General features: G+C 45.0%; 1 protein-coding gene across 17 annotated transcripts in view; it reads right to left on the reverse strand.

Annotated features, from left to right (window-relative positions):
• Fhod3 (formin homology 2 domain containing 3) overlaps positions 1-21,664 on the reverse strand; it is a 428,888-nt gene that overhangs the window by 342,020 nt on the left and 65,204 nt on the right. For all 17 annotated transcript variants that reach the window (XM_078030172.1, XM_078030166.1, XM_078030162.1 and 14 more), the window contains exon 3: positions 21,215-21,279. In XM_078030172.1, the coding sequence (XP_077886298.1) occupies positions 21,215-21,279 (65 nt within the window). The remainder of the gene's footprint in view (positions 1-21,214; positions 21,280-21,664) is intronic.

A 21,664-nucleotide genomic window follows, 5' to 3' on the forward strand; every position in this document is an offset into this window, starting at 1 on the left:
AGTTGAAATTGGTATATCTGAGGTAGCAAAGCTTTATTTCATACCCCTGTGGAGGAAGATTACAGGAGTATTCAGCTTATAATGAACTCATTAAAGCTATACATTTGTTGTGTAATGTTTATATCTTATTTAACTAAACTATTATTCCAAACTGCAGCCATCCTTTGCAAAGGACATCTGGCTGCCCATCCTGATCCCTGCCTGCCAGTTCCAACATTCCACTGCTCCATGCTGCTCCACCTCATTCTGTATCTCCCCAGGTCCTATCTCAACACCTTCCCCTGGAGTGCCCAGCTGTTGCAGCATCAGCAGCAACCCTAAGCTTAATAACCAACTCTCCCCTCCCATGTAGCTCCAGTACCACCTCCCTGAACAAGGCAGCCACCCTCATCTTAACCTCAACATGCCCAAAACTGAATTCATGGCCGTCTCCCCAAAGTCAGCTGCCGTCCTAGAGCCCTTCCCTTTTGGATTTGTAGTCATCCCCTAACATGTTGGGTTGGAAAGCCTTTAGTTTTCCAAGTTTCTTCCTGTGCCAGCATAAGTACTCTAGAGAATTTATACTCCATTCAGCATTGATGAAGCTTCAGTTACTTGGTGGCCTCAAGAGAAAGCAGCTGAAGAAATGATTATATCAGATAGTGGAGCATTACATGTGCATTTGTATGTGCACACTTGCTCACACAGACCAACGCATAAAGATGCATGACACGATACCTACAAACCAGGTGACTAGGGCAGGGATTGGAGAGACCGTTCACTTTGTCCTTTGAGACTCCATTGATAAGAACATACAATTTTAGTTTAATTGCTAAATCCAACCTGCTTTGAGAATGTGAGTAACCCTGTATACAGGAACCAGTAGATAATTTGAGCATATCAATTTATAAACAAGATACAGAATGAGCTTTCTTTGGCTAGAGTAAATTAGCTACATTAATCTCTTTTCATGTAAAATTCCAAGTTGGTCATTGAAGTCTGAAGTGAAAACTCCCTGGTATTTCTCAACTAGTGCAAGGCCCCTCGCCACAGGCCATGGCAGATACAAACCGACTAAAAGAAACGCGCTTTTCCTCCTCCAGGCTTCTGAGCCCTACTCACATCTCTTCAAAGCATGAGCTCATTTCCCTGCCCAGTTCAACCTACATATACGTTAGTAAAACACCGGTACATTGACGTTGTAAGCCCCGTGACCCTTAGGGACTCTAAGGAACCAGGGCCCAAGTCAGCCATGTTCCACGGGTATCAAAGCTTCGGAAAGAGTTTGGTGAAAGGGGGGGGGGGCATCTGAGATTTTAAAATATGCTCGTTTTTCAAAAAAAGTTAGCATAATGCCCTTTTTAATTCTTTTAAGTTGTAGATAAACACATCTTTATTTCATGTGGTATTGAGGATCAAACCCAGTGCCTCACATGTACAAGGAAAGCTACTCTACCACTGAGTCACAACCCCAGCCCAAGAAATGCTCATTTTTAAACAGTGTTTGGGTGGGGTTTTTTGTTTTGTTTTGTTAAATGAGTCCTGTTGCTCAAGGCATGTTCTGTGGCTTCTTCCTTCATACTATCTCAAATGGATTTCCTATTAAGAGAACTATCTAGGTTCTAGTTCCAGTAGTCCTATTACCAGAAAGTTCAGCACTAGCATTCAATCATCAACTGCAGTAACTTACCAAGACACTAGGTATCTTTTGTCCCTTAGCAATGCCTCAAATCCACGTTTGTCCAGGTTGGGTGTCCTTTTAGTACTGTACATATTCTACTTGCCATTACTTGGGGAGGAGGAAGTGTCACTGCAGTCAGCCATGAAATTGGGCTAACCTCCCCTTCCTCCAACCACTCAGCCCCTTCCCCACACAGAAGGGCCCCTTTCAGTGCTCTGGTTGAGGCTGGTCAGCTGGACCACATGTTTCTCCCTCACCCTGATCTCCCACTCCTCTTAGCAAGTTTTTATTTCATCCCAGAATATTCTCCCTTAAATTCTACTCCCATTATCCCCATATTCAAAATCCAATTTCAGTAAAGTCTCTTTTTCTGTTTGTCTATAAACAGAAGACCTGAACAGCAGTCTTCATCTGGTTGGCCCAATGTTTAAATTGGTATCTTGTCTGAACCTAACAATGAACTCATGAGGCAGAAGCATCCTCCCCAGTAGAGGACTCAAAAAACCCCGGTCTTCATTCAGCCCGATACTCCTTAACAACCCACCACACATCAAGGCCATTTCCAGCCTTGATCTTTCAAAAAAAGTTGGATTCATCCCATTGCTAACTTCTTCATTCTGCTCCTGCTCACACCATTGGCATCTCTTCCTTGTTCACTCCCTCAGCCCTCTTTGTTACTTCCAAGTCCTTCCACAGTTTCAAACCACTCCTCTCCCTTGTCTCTTACCAACACCATTTTATTTACAACCAGGCAGTAAGATCCAGAGGGTTTAGCTCCCTGCCCACGTAAGACACCTCCAGAATCCAGTTTGGGACCATGAAAACCCTAGAATAGGGTCAATTGGACCAGTCAAAACTACTATTCCCTTAAGCTACTCAGAACACCAGAGTCATTTTCTCCCACGTTGATAGTCTGACTTAACACAGTACCAGGCACACAGCTGGCACTGCAGAAGTATTGGTTTCCTAGGAGAATGAGTCAATTGTCTGAGCAGATCAGTCCCATCTCACCACCCTGTCCACACACTGGGCTACTGTGGGGATTGCTGGCAGCTTGTTAAGCCCCTCTCCAGCTCTACTTGGAGCCAGCTCCAGAGCAGTGGTTCTCAATCAGGGCCACTTTTGTCCCCTCCCGAGGGACATCTGGAATTGTTTGGGAGTATTTCTCGCCATCACAACTGACACATTGTTACTGGCATCTAGTGGGTAGAGACCAGATGCTACTCAACATCCTACAGTGCACAGGACAGCCCTAACAAAGAGGCATCTGGCCCAAAATGTCAACTTTGCCAAGATGGAGAAAGTACCCAAGAGACCTAGACTCCTAAAAGTGGTGGAAACATCACAACATTCATCCTCAGTTTGAAGCCTAAATACTTTTTCACATTATTGAATTAATCAGTGCAGCATTCTGCCCTTCAGTAGTCCCAGAAGCATGCGGCAGGCATGGCAGACACTCTGGAATGACCACATCACAAACTTCTGGAGCTGGCTGCAGCGTCTCTGCCTACTAATTTTAATCTTTCTCAAAGGTCATGAATATTTTCAGACCTCTTAGCACAAGCTTATTGTGGGCAGACTTGGTACATATCGCTTCCAGTTGGCAAAGCACTTCGTTCGCCAGTACCCCAAGCTTAGTTACAGGCTTAACTTTGTCCATGTCACTTTCCAAGGGACTTTGAGACCATTATCCTAATTGGCAAATGATATGTAACTACCAGAAGTCTGTGTGTCAGCAATTATATTTATAATGAAAGCTTAATCTCCAAAAGAAAACAGTAATTCATTAAAGCCACCCTTCCCATCTGCCATTACAGCGGCTAAAGGAAAAAGAATCTCCTCCGTGGTAAGGTATAAATTAGCTGCCCGAGCACAAAACCCAGGCAAGGCCAGACAAAAGGGAAGCAAGACATGCATCCTGCTTGGTCCCAGTCAAGCTCTGCCTTGCTGTGTCCCTAGTGACCAGGTGGAAGATTAGGATTAGGACCTGGGAGGGTAGGACCAGGCTTCCCTTTGTCCTCTGCTCAGAGGGCTCTCCACACACACACACACACACACACACACACACACTCATACTTTTAAGGCAGATATTATTCAGTTCTGGCCACTACATCTCCTCAGGCACTTCAGGGAAGAGGAATCTGGTCTGATATTTCCAGTTTCTACAATCTCAAACAAGGTTCTTCCTATTATTCACATAGATAATATTAAGACCCACATGTGGTGTGCATCATTGTACAAAAGCCAAGAATAGCTACCTTATACATAGTGTCTGCTTCGTGACAGGTGCTGTGCTGAGTCCCTGATATAGACTATCATTGACCCCTCCCAACAACCATCATTTTACAGGTGAGGAAGTGGAGGTAGGAAGAAGCAACCTGCTCAAGTTCACAAAGCCTATAGATGGATCCAGAGTACGAACCAGGCACACCAACTCCATAGTTCACCCTCCTGCACAGGGAACCAGCGCCAGGCAGGACAACTGGAAATCATATGCAGCGAGTCTTTGCTATGAGTTAGTATCTAGAATGTCCCCCAAAAGCTCCTGTGTTGGAAGCTGGGACCAGAGGCAGGACTTTGGGGAAGTGAACAGATCATGAAGATTCTGACCTCAGTGGATTAACACATTGGTAGCTGAATGGACTGAGGTGGTGAGCATTGGCAGGTAAGGCATGGTTGGAAGGTCATTGGGGGGGGGGGGCGCAATGCTCTTGAGGACTTCATCTTGTTCCTGGCCCTTTGCCCCTTCCTCTGCTTCCTGGCTGCTATGAGGGAGCAGCTTCTCTCTGCCATACCCTTCCACCATGATGTTCTGCATCACTTCAGGCCCAAAGCAATGGAACCAGTCAACCATGAACTAAAACCTTTGTAACCATAAGCCAAAATAAGTCCTACTATAAGTTGTCTACATCAGTTATGTTAGTCACAGGTGAAAAGCTGACCTAACATATCCAACTAGACCCAGGAGTGATAAGTGCTTCACATGCCCCATCTCATCTGTGGGGAGCATGGGAGACCACATGCTATTTCCCTGTGATAGGTTAGAACCTGTGAATAGAACTCAAAAATATGAGGAGTCATGGACCACTCATCTTTGTCTGGAAAGTCACCAGAAGCTGGGACGGCAGGAGGTATTCTCCAGCACTCCAAAACCACTGAGGCATGCACAATGAACACTTTGAGACAGGTCACTTAGTCTCCCAGGCCTCAGACGACTATGTTGAGGTAGAACCAGGTCAACTTGGTCATCCCTGGCTTCAAAGCCCTGGTTTCCTAGATCCTGCTAAGATCCAGAACATGCCACCCACTGTGGCCTTGAGTTTGCCCAAGTTCCAATTCCCTGGATTATTCCATTGTCCACAGGATCCCATGTGGGATTCTCCTGTGCGTTACCTTGTCCATGGAAGCATCCTTCTCAATCTGGATAAGGGACCCCACTGGACTCCTGGTACCTGCAAGCATCCCTGCAGACAGGGACCCTGGAACTTGTCTAGGAACAGGCCAACCCTTGGCAAAATGACCTATTTCATGGCCCTGTCCTAAAGTGTTCAATATCATAACAACTCCCTACATTCCCTCCAAGTGCTACAGGGAGCAGAGCATCTCTCCAGATGTAACCACCACCATCACATGGTAAGCACAGATTCTCTGCTATATCACTCAGGGACTTCAAAGCACATCTGGTGCAGTATGCTCTCGAAGCAGTGACCAGGGTGTGTGCCAGGGCAGAACTAAGAGGCACAGTCTTCACCAGAACAGCGAGCACCAAGAGAGGCTCTGGTTGCACCCCCGGCATGGTGTCATTTAGTTGTAGGCTTACTCCTTATCTTTGACCTCAAATACTCTTGAGCTTAGAAGAGCAAAACTCAAGGTACCTCCAGTTTCCACTTAGCTAGGCACAGCCATGCTTCTCCAAGCCAGAATCACTGCAGAGGGAAGGAAAGCAGGAACAGCTGCCCATCATGACAGCACACGTGGACACAGCTCATCTGCCTAGACTGCAAGACCTGCAGGAGGCAGGGCTAAATCTAAAGTACCATGTCCCCAACTCCTGCACATATTGTCAGGAATCTATGGGGATTCTGGGATCCACAGATAACACTGCTCTTTCTCTCCTGAACTGAGACATGGGCGAACGGGCAGGCAGATGAAGTCTTTCCAGCTTCTTCAGCCAAAGGGCTTCAAGACAGGCTGTTGCCCTTCCCTGAGCAAAATCCTTCAGGGTCCTCAGAATGGAACACTCACTGCTGAGCTTCACCTGCTTTGCCTTCTTTTCACCTTTTGTCCTTAGGAAAAGAGGGAAAGTGCTAGAAAGCCACAAGCATCCCCCTCAGGGGCTGAGAATTCCGTGTTCTGAAATAGGAAGAGATGAATCCTCAAATGATAATACATGCCACATCATCTTAGGGTCTATAGGTAGAGGATGCTCATCCTTAAGCTATGCTCCAGGAAAGGACAGTAACTCTGAGTCCACTGAGAAGCAACGGGGTGGGAAGTGCATAGGACTGTCAGAGGCCAAAGTCCACACACAGCTCTGTGGATGGGCAGAGAATAATCTAGAGATCTACTTATGACCAATAAAACCAAAAATTCTCATAGTTTGGATGTGATGTGTCCCCAAAAAGCTCATGTGAGATAATGCAGGAGGTTTAAAGAAGTCTAATTATAACTGGATTATGAGAGCCTTAACCCAGCGAGTTTATCTCCTGATGGATTAACTGAGTGGTAACTGAAGGTGGGTAGGATATGGCTGGAGGAGGTGGGTCATGGTGGTGTGCCTTTGGGTACACATTGTGTATCTGAAAACTAGAGTGTCTGTGTCCTGGTCGTGAGAGCTGCTTCCCTCTGCCACTCTACAGCCATGATGTTCTGCCTCATCAAGCCCTGAGCAATGAGGCTGTCCATGGACTGAGACCTCTGAAACCATGAACCCCCAAATAAACTTCCTCCATTTAAGATTATTCTGGTCAGATCTTTTGGGCGATGTGTCTACCCCTGAAAGTAGACAAAAAAAAAGCCGACAGACAGACACAGAATCCTGAATATTCTCCAGGAATTGATGTACCAGTGATAGAATCTACATAATGAACACTGCAAGAACAGGTGTGGCAAATGCATTCTTCAGTCTTTGAATCTGAGATTTGACCTCCAGCAAGATGAGAGAAGAAGGAATGTACTTGAACAGGCAACTTCCCCCCCCCCCCCCGTCTTCCAGGACCTTCCCATGGGCTAAGCTACAGTTCTAAGAACACATCCCGCCCCTTTTCTTGATATGATACAATATGATTTCCATTAAAAGTTTTGCCAGGTGTGGTGGTGCACATCCATAATCCCAGAGGCTCAGGAGGCTGATGAGGATCACAAGTTCAAAGCTGCCTTAGTAACTTATCGAGACCCTGCCTCCCAATAAAAGGGCTGGGGATGTAGCTTAGCCATTAAGTGCCCTGGGTTCAATTAAAAAAAAAAAAACCACAAGTCTAATTTTAAATACACTTTGGAGAAAGTTCAGACCGCGAAGTTGAGGCTCAGGGTAGTTCCATGATTGGCTTCTAGAAACCCCAGACTCCTTGCTCTGTCAAGCTCCCTTTACCTGTGCCCCAAGACAGACATGGTCTCCATCCCTGCCCATAACTCACTGGGAATCAGGGGTAGACACTTCACAATGCACCACTGAAGAGGCCAGTGGTTGGTGAATGGTGCTATAAGCATTGAGGAACACAGGATTGGTGGGCCCAAGCCCTGCCAACAAGGGACAGCACAGCTGATGGATATGAGAAAGTAAGTTATCCAGTAGCCAATAGTCATGTCAATGACCAATCCAGAACTCGCCTATTACAAACACCAAGCATGTAGACATTAGCGCTGTGATGCCCACCTGTATCTCATTTAGCTTAAATGCCTATGCTTTGTAACACATAGTGGTTGCACCCACTAGACATTAACTGAATGTTGATTTCAAGTGGAAGTCTGGAAATTTCACACGTAACTTCAACGATAGTATCGGATTGAAAATGCCACTATCTTGACAGTAACATCAGCCAAGCTCATGTTAATGAAAATCCTGCAGGGCTGCTGGAGACCCGGTTCTTGACCAAACATACCCTTTAGGCTCATCACTTTTGGAAGCTCATAAGTGAGATGTGAGGGTTCCCCATCTTTGATCAAAGTGACATACCAAGTTCAGTTGCTAGACGATACTAATTCCAGAATTGAGATCCTGTTCTTCCTCCCTTGACCACCATCTCCCCTCAAGCAGGATATCCTGTGGGAGGGCCAACAGCCTTCTGCTAAGTGTAGATCCTCAGGCCTGAGCAGGACCTAATCCAGGCCATGGTCCAGAGCATTTTTTTGGTTGCTGCTTTGGGGTTTTGGCTCCTACACCATTTGCATTAGCAAAATTAAGACACTCCAAAGAGTTTTTTTTTTAAAAAAAAAAAAAGCATGTATGAAAGATTTAGACTCTAAGCATAACTTCATTTGGAAGTGACACCTGAACTCCTTCCCACAAGGCCCAGGACAGTAATCTCTTGCCTGATCCATTAATGGCATGCTTTGCTCAGAACCCCAATGCCCACTATCAGATACAGCAAGTCCTGACAAAGATCAGGCCTCAGAAAAATCCAAAGGCTGGTGGACAGCCAGAGGGAGGACGGGCTGCACCTGCATCCCCAAGGCCAGGCTGCATGAAGGATCCCTATCCGGATGCCCATATGTGCCAGCAGTGCCCTCCATAAGCCTGGTAGGAGCTGCTCCAGGCATTCTGAGGGCATCTCAGTCGACATGCCTAGCTTGATCTCCAGATCCATCTTTTAAAGAAAATGCACAGCAACATGGGTGACTCACACAGACCTGGGAATTCCTTGCCAGGACAGATCTGTGGAGCTTCTTTTCCAAATCCCTAACAGGCTGATAATTGTTTTTATGGCTTTCTGATGAAGTGTCGAGTGCTCTGTGGCACACTAGTGCTTCCCAGGGGCCTGAGAGCCAATCTCTGGTCAGCTCCTTCTCAGCTACCAGCATCACACTTACCCTAGCACCCACACCCCACACCCTGGGTGCCAGGAGGCACCAAACCCTGCAGGGAGACAAGACAGGAAGGGCCACACAAGCTTTAGAAATCCCAGGCCAAAGTCATCAAAAGAAAAAGCTCCAGATTCACATCTAATGTTAAATTTATCTGAGTAATTTAAAAAAAAAACTGTCATCACTAGGGTTTATTTAATAGTGAAAAACAGGTCATGTTTTACATGCTACTTGACTAGCATATTCAAGTGTTTTGAAAATGTCAGCTCCTACATCATTTGTGCTATTTTGGTAGTGATTAGATAATATCAACTTAATTGTAGGTTATAACTAGCACTTGTTATTTTCATTTCTTTTCACACGTCCAGCTGTTTAATGCCTAAGCAAATGCTCAAGAACACATCCTCTGATCCCACTTTTCCATTCCAGTTCTTCCTTTGCATCCTTAAGGAGAATACAACCCAAGAGCACGAAGAGACCACCTGTTTATAAAACATGCTTATTTCAGCAGAGGGGAGTTTTTCCAGGGAACATAGACTCTTCCGTTCTTACCATAACTTGAGTATTCTAAGTACCAAAGTGGAATAGTTGAAGAGATCCACAACATTGACCCCAGTGCCAGTAGCTACTCAGGAATCCCGAGATCAGAACAGCCCCCAGGCCTTGGGTTGACCAACTCCAGTTTTTGGGAAAAAAGTTTAATGGACATTAAGCCAGTCTCAAAGCAGTCTACCCATCGAGAAAGACCCAGCAGCTAAAACTTAAACATGCTAATTAAGCCACACTTCAACTTTAAGAGATCCAAAGTTTCTTGCCCAAGTTTAACATTTGATACAATTCAGGGATCCAGTCCTGAATGAGGAAGATGGGACCCTTTGAGAATTAGAAGGCAGGTATTGCATCCAAGTCAGTTCTGCCTCTAAGAATAGAGCCTCTAAAGATGCCTTCCTGCGAGAACTGCTCTATAACCACATTTATATTTTGCTCCAATATCCTGTACAGGTACAAGACACGAAATTTCTCTGGTATGATACTATCTGCCACCATTTGCCCAGGGATTAGCATGGGCAGGGCACTATGCATGGACCTGTGCCCACATCTTGAGGGCTTCTATCACCACCGGGTCAAGGAATGAGGTCCCCTTGCCCTCCCTGTTGAGGGAGCAGATCAGCCTATAGGGATAGTTTGCTCAGTTACAGGCAGGTTCAGATTCAAACTCCAGTTTATCCGATTTTGAAGCACACACTTCCCTCTTTCCCATTCCTTGGGTTCACTAGTCAACACCAAATGTAAGCTTGACTGGATCCAGGACCAGTGAATTTATTTCTCTTGACTGTTTGGAAATGAAACATCACCCCCTTTTGGTAACTGGAGTCACGAGATAGGTCACAGCTTCTTGGGTCTAATGCTGGAACCTGTGTTCTCTCATTGTCAGTAATGGTACTAGTGAAGGGCTCAGCCAGAAGAGATGGCCACATTAAGTTCCCAGTCAAGGACAGAGCAATAGCAGAGAGGTTGAGTACAACACCCTGCAGTCAAGCAGACCAGAATCCAAATCTCAGCTCTGTACTGAGGGCTCTTAGCTATGAAGCCGTACGGTGGGTGCCTGCTTTCTTCATCTATGATGTCCCAGACAGTAATTCCCATCCAGAAGTTATTGTCTGGATTAAGGGAGATGACATCTACCCAGATCTTTCCTTGGTGCCTGGTAGAAAATAAGCATTAAGTGCTCAGTGCAAATTTCTGTATAAAAAAGTTTTTTGGAAGTAAATCGTCTATTTTAATAAGACCATTCTTTTGTTTATAAGTTAGATGTGGGTTTTAATGCCAGCTCTGTTTGGAGTGTGTCCCTGGGTGAGGTACCAACCTTCTTTGAATTTCTCCCCCTAATGTGTCAGGAGGATATATGGGATAACCTGTTGAACCCCTTGTACACAGTAGGTACTCAATAATGGTGGCCCTAGTCCTAACTCGGATGGAGCACAAGACTCAGATGTCACCTGACCTCAGGCCTATCATGGCACAGAGATCATGATTCAGATTGCTTTCAGACAAAAGGAGCTATGCTCCTTCCATTCATCCATTCTTAGGTGACAAGCCCAACTCAGGACGAAGTTTACCAAAGAGAAGGTTACAGGAGGGCTAGACTCTCCAAAGGCATCCCATACCAACACTGAGCTGAAACGGTCCCCCTGCAACCCTAACACCAAGTCCATAGACCATCCTCGATGAGGTGTCCTCCTGCTGTTTATTGGCTTAACAAGAATTTGAGGACAATAGCATCCTACCCCATTCCCCAGGAGAATGGGAGCAGCCACCTTGAACAGAGCTACAGAAGTGCTAGTCCCACTTCAGCTCAGACCACCTCCACTTGCACTCCCACCACGGGCCCAAGCTTCATGCTCACACTGCTCCAGGCCAACGTACATGACCATGGCAGCACTCGTGGTCACAGTACTCTGCCCAACACGCAGGCTACCAGAAAGCACTGCTCCAGGTTCCCACACCACCTGCAGGGCCAGGAGCCAGCCTGGAAGTGACATGCTACTCACTTTCACAGGTTTTCACTCTTTCACCTTCTGTTCATCATCTTATTCTTCTGACCAAGTATCATTCCTTTCTGAAGGAATTAAACTTGATATATTCATGTTCACTACATCCCCGTTACCCGCTTTCCTGAAACAATTAGGGGTCCCCTCTGTTCTACAGAGGGCACCAAATGGTCCACTTTCAAGGACTCGGGAGCAAGGTGCTACCAGGCACAGTGTCCATGCCACATAGACCTTCTCAGACAAGAACCAAGGCACAAAGTCAGGAGCACAGAGGACTCCCAGCTTCCAGCTAGTCCCTCCTGGTTCCTTTTGGGCACCTCCTAAATCCAGAGACCACCACATGATGTTCTAGTCAGTGAAGAGCCAGTTTCCTGGCATTTCTCAACATCAGGGCTGACTAAGGCACGTGGGTCAGTGGGGATGGAAGCCTAGAAGGGACCAGAAGTCCCACCTCCCTCTGTAGGATCTACAGCTTGGCTTAGGATTTCTAAACAAAGCTCACCAAGGGCCAAAACCAGTTTCTCAGCTGACCTACCTTCCCTTCAGGCAATCTCAAACACTGGCGCTCAGCCAGAACCCCATCCTTTGAAGCCTTTGAAACACTTCACAGAAAATGTTTCAGAAGACATTTAGAAGCTCTGCCAGTACTGCTCAGGCTTCTCGGACTGGAAGGACCTTAGCTTCTACAATCTTGTATCTGGAGAGGGGCCGAGATGGGCTCCACGAGCTAGACACAAGAGCACCAGGCCAGCACAGGCAACACCCATCAGGGACTCCAGCCTGCGCCCTCTACGTTCAGTCCCGAAACCTTGAGAGATCAACTTAGTACTTGTGGGCTAACCTTCCCAGCTCCTCTATGGCTCAGAGGCATAGTGAGGCTGTGAAACTGGGTGGGAAAGAACCAAACTGCAAACGTGAGTCAGTAATTAGGGACTCAGATAAACCATCAGGATTTCTCTCATTTGTTGATAGAGTTCCTCTCCAACTAATGATCTTTGTAGGCTTTTGACTACTTGTGAAACCTGTAGACAGTCACTAATTTTAAGACCATTCTTAAATTGGCCAGTGAATCTGAAGCAAATACACTGTAAAGGGTCAGAAGTGACTGGGGTATGAGCTGTGTGCCTGGCCCCATCCCTTGTCAAGGTTTGCTCCAAGTCCTTGCATTCCAGCCCACATGCTCACGATGCAGTGCTGAGATTACAGATAAAGCATGTTGCTTCTGGGCACAATTAAACCCACAAAACATTCTGTCGTTTTCAACTATGCTAACAATTGAGAAGCTTTTTTATTTGTCCTACTTAGTTGTACAGGACAGAATGCATTTCAATTCATCATACACAAATGGAGCACATCATCTCAATTCTCTGGTTGTACACGGTATTGAGACATCATTCACGCAGTCATACATGTACCTAAGGTAATGATGTCCATCTCATTCCACTACTTTCCTACCCCTAACCTCTCCCTTTTGCCTAAAATTCCTGCATTCTTCCCATGCTCCCCCCATCATAGATCACCATCCACTCAGGAAACATTCAGCTTTTAGTTTTGCTATTGGCTTACTTTGCTTAGCATTCCCCAGCTCTACCAATTACTTGCAAATGCCACAATTTTATTTTCTAACTTTAATGTTGAATAATATTCCATTGTGTATATACAAGTTTCTTTATCCATTCATCTATTGATGGGCTTGTTCTATAGTTCGTTGGTTCTATAGTTTAGCTATTGTGAATTGAGCTGCTATAAACATTGGTGTAGCAATGTCATTGTAATATGACAATTCTATCTCCTTTGGGTATACACCAAGGAGATAGCTGGGTTAAATGGTGGTTGGAAAATGGGAAATTCATATGCAAAATGAAATTAAATCCCCATCTCTCACCATGCACAAAACTCAACTTGAAGTTTTTTTTTTTTTTTTTTTTGGAGACCCTGCACCTAGAAGAAAAAAAGTAGGCCCGGATCTTCATGTTGGACTAGGCCCCGACTTCCTTAAGCTCCTAAGGCACAAGAAATAGAGTCAGGAATCAATAAACGGAATGGATTCAAACTAAAGAGCTCAGCAAAAGAGATGATCAGTGAAGACAGCTTACAGTATGGAAGCAAATTTGTACCACACGCACAGAGAGCATTAGTCTCGGATAGATGAAGAACTCAAAGTTAATATCAAAAGAAACAACCCAATCAATAAACATGCTAAGGAACTGAACAGACTTCTCAGGAGATATATAATCAGTCAACAAATAAGAAATTTTCAACATCCCTAGTAGTAGAAGTACAAATTAGAACTACTAAGATTTCATCTCACTGTCAGAACGGCAGTTGTCAAGAATAAAAATAGTGTCAGCAAGCATATGGGGAAAAGGGCACACTCGTACATTGCTGGCGAGATAGCAAATTGGTGCAACCAGTCTGGAAAGCAGTGGGGAGATTCCTCAGAAAACTTGGAATGGAATCACCATTTGACCCAGCTATTCCACTCCTCAGTTTATGTCCAAACTGTCAGTTCCCTTTGGCTATCCCGTCCCTATTTCTCCAGTGCATGAACTTGAGATGGAAGCCCTTCAACAGGTGTGCCAATGCCTTTTACCCCTTTAAATCTTGAACTGGTTGTATGTCTTACCTGTCTCACACACATGTATGTTTTAAAATAAAACCCATCAGGTATTTCTAGTAGACCAGAAATGGTCACTATGCTCCAAGATCCCCCAGGAATCCATTTCCATGGGTCTCAGTGGTTTGTGATCGGTACTTTAACACAGTCTTGAGAACTCCATTTAATGAGAAGTTAGTGAGCATCCATCCTCCTCGAATCTCTGAATGTCAAAATCTGACAGCAAGACAAAGCTTTTGTTTCCCAGAATCGACCTACTGTTGACAAAAAGGAAGTTGTCCCTCTATGGGGACAGTCATGAGCACAAACTACCATCAGTAAAGCTTGTGCTGTATCATAAGATTGGCCAGACGACCTGCAAGGGGGAAAAGCATGTGTATACAGTCCAGTTAGAAGTCACTCAAAAGCATAGCATCTTCCCTACCAGGGGTTAAAACTGAAGGTTTTGCTGGAGAGCAATTTCGCAGTCTAACTGCCAGCACGTATCTCCCATCTCCTAGCTGCAGGTATGCTCACCAATATGACTACATTCTCCATCAGTTTTTGCCAGAATGTCATGAGCCTCTAAGTGACCAGGATGTGATTACTGAAACAGAACACAGATAATGGTTCTAAGGCAGTGCTCAAATTCCATTATCTTGAGATCCTTAGAGATGAAAGATCAAGTACTAAGGATACAATAAGTAACTTAAGTAGAGCAGGGGTGGAAGGGTAGAGCACAAACATGAAACAAAGCTGCCACGCAAGATCTTCAATTCACATGTTCACATCCATATTTATTTTCCTGATGCCTCTTGGTTCCTATAGGTGACCTGAATTTCTGGCCATATCTGGCAGGTTCTCATGCTACCTCAACAGATGTGTCTTCATCTCCTGCATTTGTTTACCTGCAGGTCTGCAGACACTAGAGCCAAGCTTAAAGTTCATTCTCCAAGGCTGGAGTTGTGGCTTAGTGGTAGAGCGCTCCCCTAGCATGTGCGAGGGCCTAGGTTTGATCCTTAGCACCACATAAAATAGAGGTATTGTGTCCAACTACAACTAAAAAGATGTTAAGAATTCTCTAGTTGCTCTTTCCATTTGGGGAAAAGCTCATTCTTGACTTAGTATCACGAAATCACAGCACTTGTGAAAATATGTGAAGCAGAACTGGACACTAGCATTTCAAAACTAGACCAACAAAGGTTAACAGGCCTGGTAGCAAGTTTCACATCCTGCTCATACTCTTTCCCATTTAGGATTTGGGGATGAACATGGGGATCAGCACATCCCACAGTCAGATAAGGCACTTTAGGAATGTGGCCACCTAGAGTGGTCAGCAGCTTACAGGCCGAGTTAAGAAGTCTCATCCAGCCCAGATCCAAGAGCCTTTTAGAAACATGGACGTTTGGGGAGTCTGCCACCTGGAACCTATGACAGATTAGCCAAAAAAAAAAAAAAAAAAAAAAAAACAGATGACGGGAGGTACTTATCTGATTAACCCATGGAGCTTGTTTTTACACTGAAAAGAACCACAGGCAAACCTGGGTCACAAACTAGAGGTATAAAAGGGAGGTAGTTTTTAAAAAGGGTCCTGAAGTCCCCTGTTGCATGGGAGACCATTTATGCCAGGCTCTGCAGGAGGATGAGCACTTCTTATGGAATGAGGGACAGATGGGTCCCAGGAGGCAAAAATAGTAACCCACTGCACCCAACGCCTCCAGGATGTGCACAGCTGGTGAGCCTGGTCACCACAAAGTCTAGGGACAAGGCGTGAAGGCAGCTCCTAAGGTTGCAGTGATATTGATGGCAGAGGAGCAGAAGTAGCTGGAAAGCAAAATGGGATCAGCAAGAAGTCCGCGTCCAAAGTCAATATAAAGCCCAATTTGGGGGTGGGGACAAGAGGGTACAATGGCTCTTGGTCAGGGGGTCTCAACCAGGGAATAGTCATCTTGACTCCAGTTCTAAGTCATGCAGTGGACATAGGGGTGAGCTTCTGGGTGGACAGCAGAGGGCCAGCAGCACCTTTGTGGGCCCCACAGCACCCAAGATCACACGTCACTATACAGTGCTGCCAAGGCAGCCACTGTGCTTGGTAGCACCTTGTCTTTGTTACCCAGCATAGAATCACCAAAGGTGCTGCCAGGCCCACAAAGGGCCAAAGGTAATTTGCTGTTTCCCAGAGAAAACCTAGTTCTAACAGACTTCAGACACCTAGCCAAGAAGCAGGAAAAACTGCACCGAGATCTAGATAATTCTCCATGGCTCAGCGACCCCCTGAAGCCCTCTCCAGGGTGGTGCCAAAAAAGGCAGCTGGCAGAGTGCCTCCCTGTGAGGGCCAGGAGGACTTTGCCACCTGTGAGAAGACAGCTTAAACTTATCTGAGCAGAGGGAAAGATGCTCAGAGGTAAGCGGAGTGGTACCCAGCCTGGTCAGAAAGCACAGGAAGAGGCAAAGGATGGGTGAACCACACAGAGCTATAAGCTTAGGAAAGGCCAAGCCCGAGAAAGGGATGCGAGAGCAGAGCAGGGAGGGTGGTGGGAGCCATGGTCACAGCTCTACTGCCCACACTCAAGTCACTGCGAGGTTCAGATAGACATGACTCATACCTCACCTGGCTCCACCCCACAAAAACACACAGGCCACCTTCACCAATACAAGCCGATGCCATCACAGGATCCTTTCCCATTAAGGCTTCAGGATCCTCCACACTGTGCCCCAGATGGCCACTTCCCAAAGTTGGCTGGCATGTGAAATGAACCCCCTCATTCACACTAGAAGGCCGCTTTTGAAGAAATGCTCCACTATTTGCAATTCACCTCTTTGTTGTAGCCATACCAAAATGCAGAGCATAGACAGCTGTGTGACTTGGCTTACAAGAAAATGCTTTGCAAATTCTGTATCGATGCCTTGTTCGCTCTATGTTTCCGTTGCTGGAAATCGACTGCTTTACTGCATCAATGGACAAAGCAGTCTTTTCTCACATTTTCTTCCTTTAAAATCGTCTTTGTCTCTGTAACTTGATCCTTTGAGCAAGGAAGCTAATCTCATGCAGAGATTAGGTACTTCGCAGCCACCTTGCCAGCTTCTTCACACCCCATCTCCATGGGCAGACCTGTCACCTAGGCTGTGGAGAAATGCCTCCGAAGACCGCGTGCCAAGCTGATCTTTTTCAGCTTCAAATATAAGTGACACTTTGGAATCTTCAGCCAATTCTACCCTTTTACTCTTTTGGTAGGCATAAGCATAGGCTTTCTGGGTCTCAGAATCAATTGACAGGATTTACTTCCTTAATAGAAGGACTTCAGAGAAGTGAAGCACAAGAGATTTTCAGCCAAACAGAAATGCAAAATTGTCTACCAGCAGAAAACAAACTTTAGATCCTAAACAATTTCATGTTTTATATCCTTGATTCCATTCTTTCACCCACAATTCTTGAGCTCCTTTTCTCTGCATGAAAAGACGTAGCCATCAGAATGTTTTCTGGTATCTAAATAGGATCCCTGAGAAAAATGAACTTTTTGATCCCTATCAACCTCATAAAGTGCAGATTTCTCATATCTAAGTAAAAAATCTGCTAGGCATAAGTTCAATGCCCACGATAGGGCTACTCATACTTAGAGGGACTGAAGCTGTATTAAGAAGGCAAGTTGATATAGTTCAGTTGGTAGATTGCTTGTCTTGCATGCACAAGGCCCTGGGTTTAGTCCCTACCACCAAAAATAAAAGGCAAGTTATGCATTCTTTGCAGTGTTACGTCAAGTGTTCATGCTAAAAATGTACAAAGAAAAATTAGAGGAGCATGAAGGATCAAGGCCTAAACCAGAATCTCATTGTAATCTCCTGACAAATCCATCAGAATCACAGCACTATAGAAGAGACCCATCTCAGATGCTGGCTGTGACTGTCCAAGCAGAACCTCTGTAGCCTTCATTTTTAGTGAGGCTTGCTGGTTGCTAAGTATGAAGCTCCACTCTCATCCCACGGGGCTCCAGAGTTAATGGAGAATGCCAAAGACATGTCACCTCCAGTTTGCCAACACCATCCTGGATTCTGAACATTCCTATACTTAATAAAAGCAGGAATGAAGGGGAAGAGAAGGTAGGATGAGGAAGACAGGACTTGGAGACATTTATTTAGTAGTATTTTAGACCCATAAGACAAAAGCTGATCCTGGGTTGTGGCAAGCCAGCCACGGGATGTGAGAGTTATGAGCATTTTGAGCTCACTGCAGAGTTGACTGGACCGATGCTGCCGCCATGTCGGGGCTGTGCACGTATGTGTCCCTTTCATGTGCTCTGCCTTTGATTACAGCACATGAGGCAGGTGTGATCTTCCACCATGTCAATCTGCTGACAGCAAGACATCACAAAGCGAGACTCAACCCCCCAAAACCTAACCCCTTGCCGCATTTGAATGGCTTCTCACCAATAAAACCTGGGTTTGAGGGGTGCTTTCTTGCCTGCCTTGCCCCGCTTGTGGGAGCTGTGGCTGAGGAGTGGTCACTGAACCCAAATAAAAGTTACTTTCTGTCTTTTTATTTAGTCCAAGTTTACTTGGAGTGACCCTGGCTGGTTTAGTTGTGTCATGACACTGGATCCTTCTAGAAAAAGAGGGTCTTTGCGGTATTGGATGTGATGTTAGTCTAACAGCAGCAGCTGCTATGTCCAGTGTCTAGAGTAATTCATCTCACAGGGTTAAGAAGGGATATAATCTGTAGAGGAAAGGAGGACTCAGCCAATGGGTTCCCTCCCACCCCCACCCGTTGCCATTTCCTTTGTAATTTCAACTGGAAGCCAAACAAAACCTCAAAGAAATCCTATGTTGCCCCTTGGAAAGGCAGAGAATGTCACAATGGAGGAGGTGCTTCATAAACATGACGCATACATTCCATTTTCTATACATAGCCAAAGGATATTGTTGAGTGCTGTAATAAATCCAGATATTGCCAACAGAAAATGAAATAAGTGTTTTAATGCTAAGAAAAAAACTGCTTTCTTGGGTATTAGTGTTCATTTTACATTCAAACCCTCTCATCTGGCATACTGATGCCTGAGGTAACTAATGGTAAAAGCTGATTAAAGCAGAAAATGCTTTAAAAAATAATGCATACACTTTGAAAACTTGTACCTACAGGGACCACATGCCACAATTTACCTATGAAGAGGCCAAACTGGTTCTTTAAGAAGCTACTCACTGGACTTCCACGAGGATCTTCTTTCATGAACCATGCTAAAAACATGGTCTACAACTTCCCATCCGTTTCCCACCCCACCTCCAGTTCAAGCAAGAACCAAAGACAGTTGACAATAGAATCTTCCAGCCAGGCACAGTGGCACAGGCCTGCAATCCCAGCAGCTCGGGAGGCTGAGGCAGGAAGATTGTGAATTCAAAGGCAGCATCAGCAAAAGCAAGGTGCTAAGCAATTCAGTGAGACTTTGTCTCCAAACAAAGTACCAAGTGGAGCTGGGGAATGTGGCTCGTTGCTCGGGTGTCCCGAGTTCAATCCCCAGCACCCAGAAAGGAGTTGTAGGTTTCTCACATTCTCCACCTCTCAGAATTGTTATAACCCACTTATATTGACAAATGCTTTTGTAATGACCTATTTCCCACAGAATATCCAAGGAATTTTCAAAGCAGTAACTCGTATATTCATATCTTCCATTTATAAAATACTTAGGGATCATTAAGTTATGTAATTCCAATGGTAGGTACAATTGACATAAGGAGGTTTAAGTGCACACACTCTCAGCAACCAGTTGAGCCCCTGCAGCAGGAAGGCAGGAGTGTCCCAGTCAAGGGTTGGCTCAGCTGGCTACTGTGCTGAGCATGCCATGGGATAGGATGGCCATTTTTCATCCATCACACAGGACCCAGAATACAGAAGTTAATGCAGAGTCTCAACATGGAAGTTGGAGAAACTCCTGTACTTGATATAATTTACATATATACTGCAAAAGAATAGTTTTAGAAAGTCTGTTCAGAGTTTGATTGAACCCTTTATTGTACAGTCCGTTTTCCTATCCCTAGGAAATGCCAGTGTATACTTATGTCCCAAGTGTCTAGAGGCTGTCAGCTATGTGTAATTGTTGACCTTTAGTTGTGCTCAGCATATATGATGTGCCTGGCTTTATCCTAGATTGAAACTTTGAGTAGGGGAAAGTTTATCCAAAGTGATGAGTTACAAGCATTTTCTTTAGGGAGAAATGATTGATACATATAACTGAGAAATTATGGACAGGTAATTAAAAAGCAAGTTATTAGATAAAATTCAAGGCCCATGTATGTTTTAGTCACTCAGTGCTACCAGCAGTTATAAAGTAGAACAGCCAAGGTTGCATGCAGGTCCTAGAGTTATTTCCCAAAACATTTAGATCCTCCCAACATCCTGACCTTCCCATCTGAAGTCACCTGCATAGTCACTCAGTCATTACATTCAGAGCCTCATTCTTACTTGCAACCTCACCACTTCACTGCAAGTGAAGTAAAATGACAGATTCCTCTCCATCTCTAGCTCCCCCATTCATCCCTGCTCTCCAAGAAAGCAAAAAGGAAAAACCACCAGAAACCATTCCTTTCACTCCACCCATGAAACCACATTCCAGGTGCAGACTGGGACTCAACAAAAATTATTTTCTAATTAGAGACCTGAATGAAGACCACTGCATATATTAAAAGCAAAATTACAGATATAAAGTACTTCCACACAAAGTGAATTTTAGTTCCTTTTCTTAGAAGATTATGTTCTTGTTGCAACTTGACCCAACGCCAGGAGGAAACAGGCCACAATGTTATAGACCATTTACATGAGGTTGTCCATTTTAGCCAAAAAATCCGATTTCCACCATTGAATCAGTGTCTCCAGGTGGGGAAACCAAGGTTTCAGCAAAACCAGTGGCTGCAGGAATGGCCCATGCAGTGTCCAATTGACCTCGGGCAAGCCATTCTGAACCTCAAGTATATTCATCCAAGTAATACCATTTTGCTCTATATCCACGTGTCTTCACTGACCCAAGATTTCTTTTCCAATCATCTGGCCAAGTCTAGAACATCAGATCTGCTTCCCCACAAGTGGGCTTCCCAGATCCACCAAGAAGCACCTGAAGCTCACACTGTAAGAGCCCAGGAAGAACCTCTTCTCTCCCAGCACTGCAAGAACCTCACTAGTAATCTGAAATTCAAGCTCCAGTCACATCTGAAGAGCAAAAGCAGCCAAGATGAAACAGGACTCGAAATCATTGCTCAAAATGCTCCACTAAAACTACAAGAGCCCACAATAGGTGTGGACTAAGCATATGACATGACTCAGTAACAGTGATGTTTCTCAGCCCATGTTTGATCTCTGAGTATGAACAGCAAACATGCCCGGCTGTAGATGTCACTCACCGATGCAGGCATGGACCCTCACAGACAGCTGCGTCCTCAAGATGATGCTGTGTTTCTTGCCCCTCCTAAGGGAAACAATGACAAAACATAGGGTGAGAGTCAACAAATTTACCCAGTGCTGTTGATGAGCTTGAAGGTTCCGATACAGCCACCTGAAAGATTTCCAATAAGCAGGGTCCCAAACTGAACCAGATTCTACCCTGAAATAATGCAACATTACAGGGCTTCAAGGAAGCAAAACAGACCAACTTTGTTGGATTGGCACATGTGTTTTGTTGTCAAGTCCTATCATCTCATTCCATCCAGAGTTTGCACATAGTCATGTTTGACCATGCTGGGAAATTTTTTAAAATCTGGGCCTGTGAAGTGAAATTCCTGGAATGTAATAGTCTGATCATTCCCATAGCTATTTTTTTTATATAGTTACAGGAAAAGGAAACAAATCACAGG

This window comes from Ictidomys tridecemlineatus, chromosome 13 (assembly GCF_052094955.1).
Source record: "Ictidomys tridecemlineatus isolate mIctTri1 chromosome 13, mIctTri1.hap1, whole genome shotgun sequence".
Lineage (NCBI taxonomy): Eukaryota > Metazoa > Chordata > Mammalia > Rodentia > Sciuridae > Ictidomys > Ictidomys tridecemlineatus.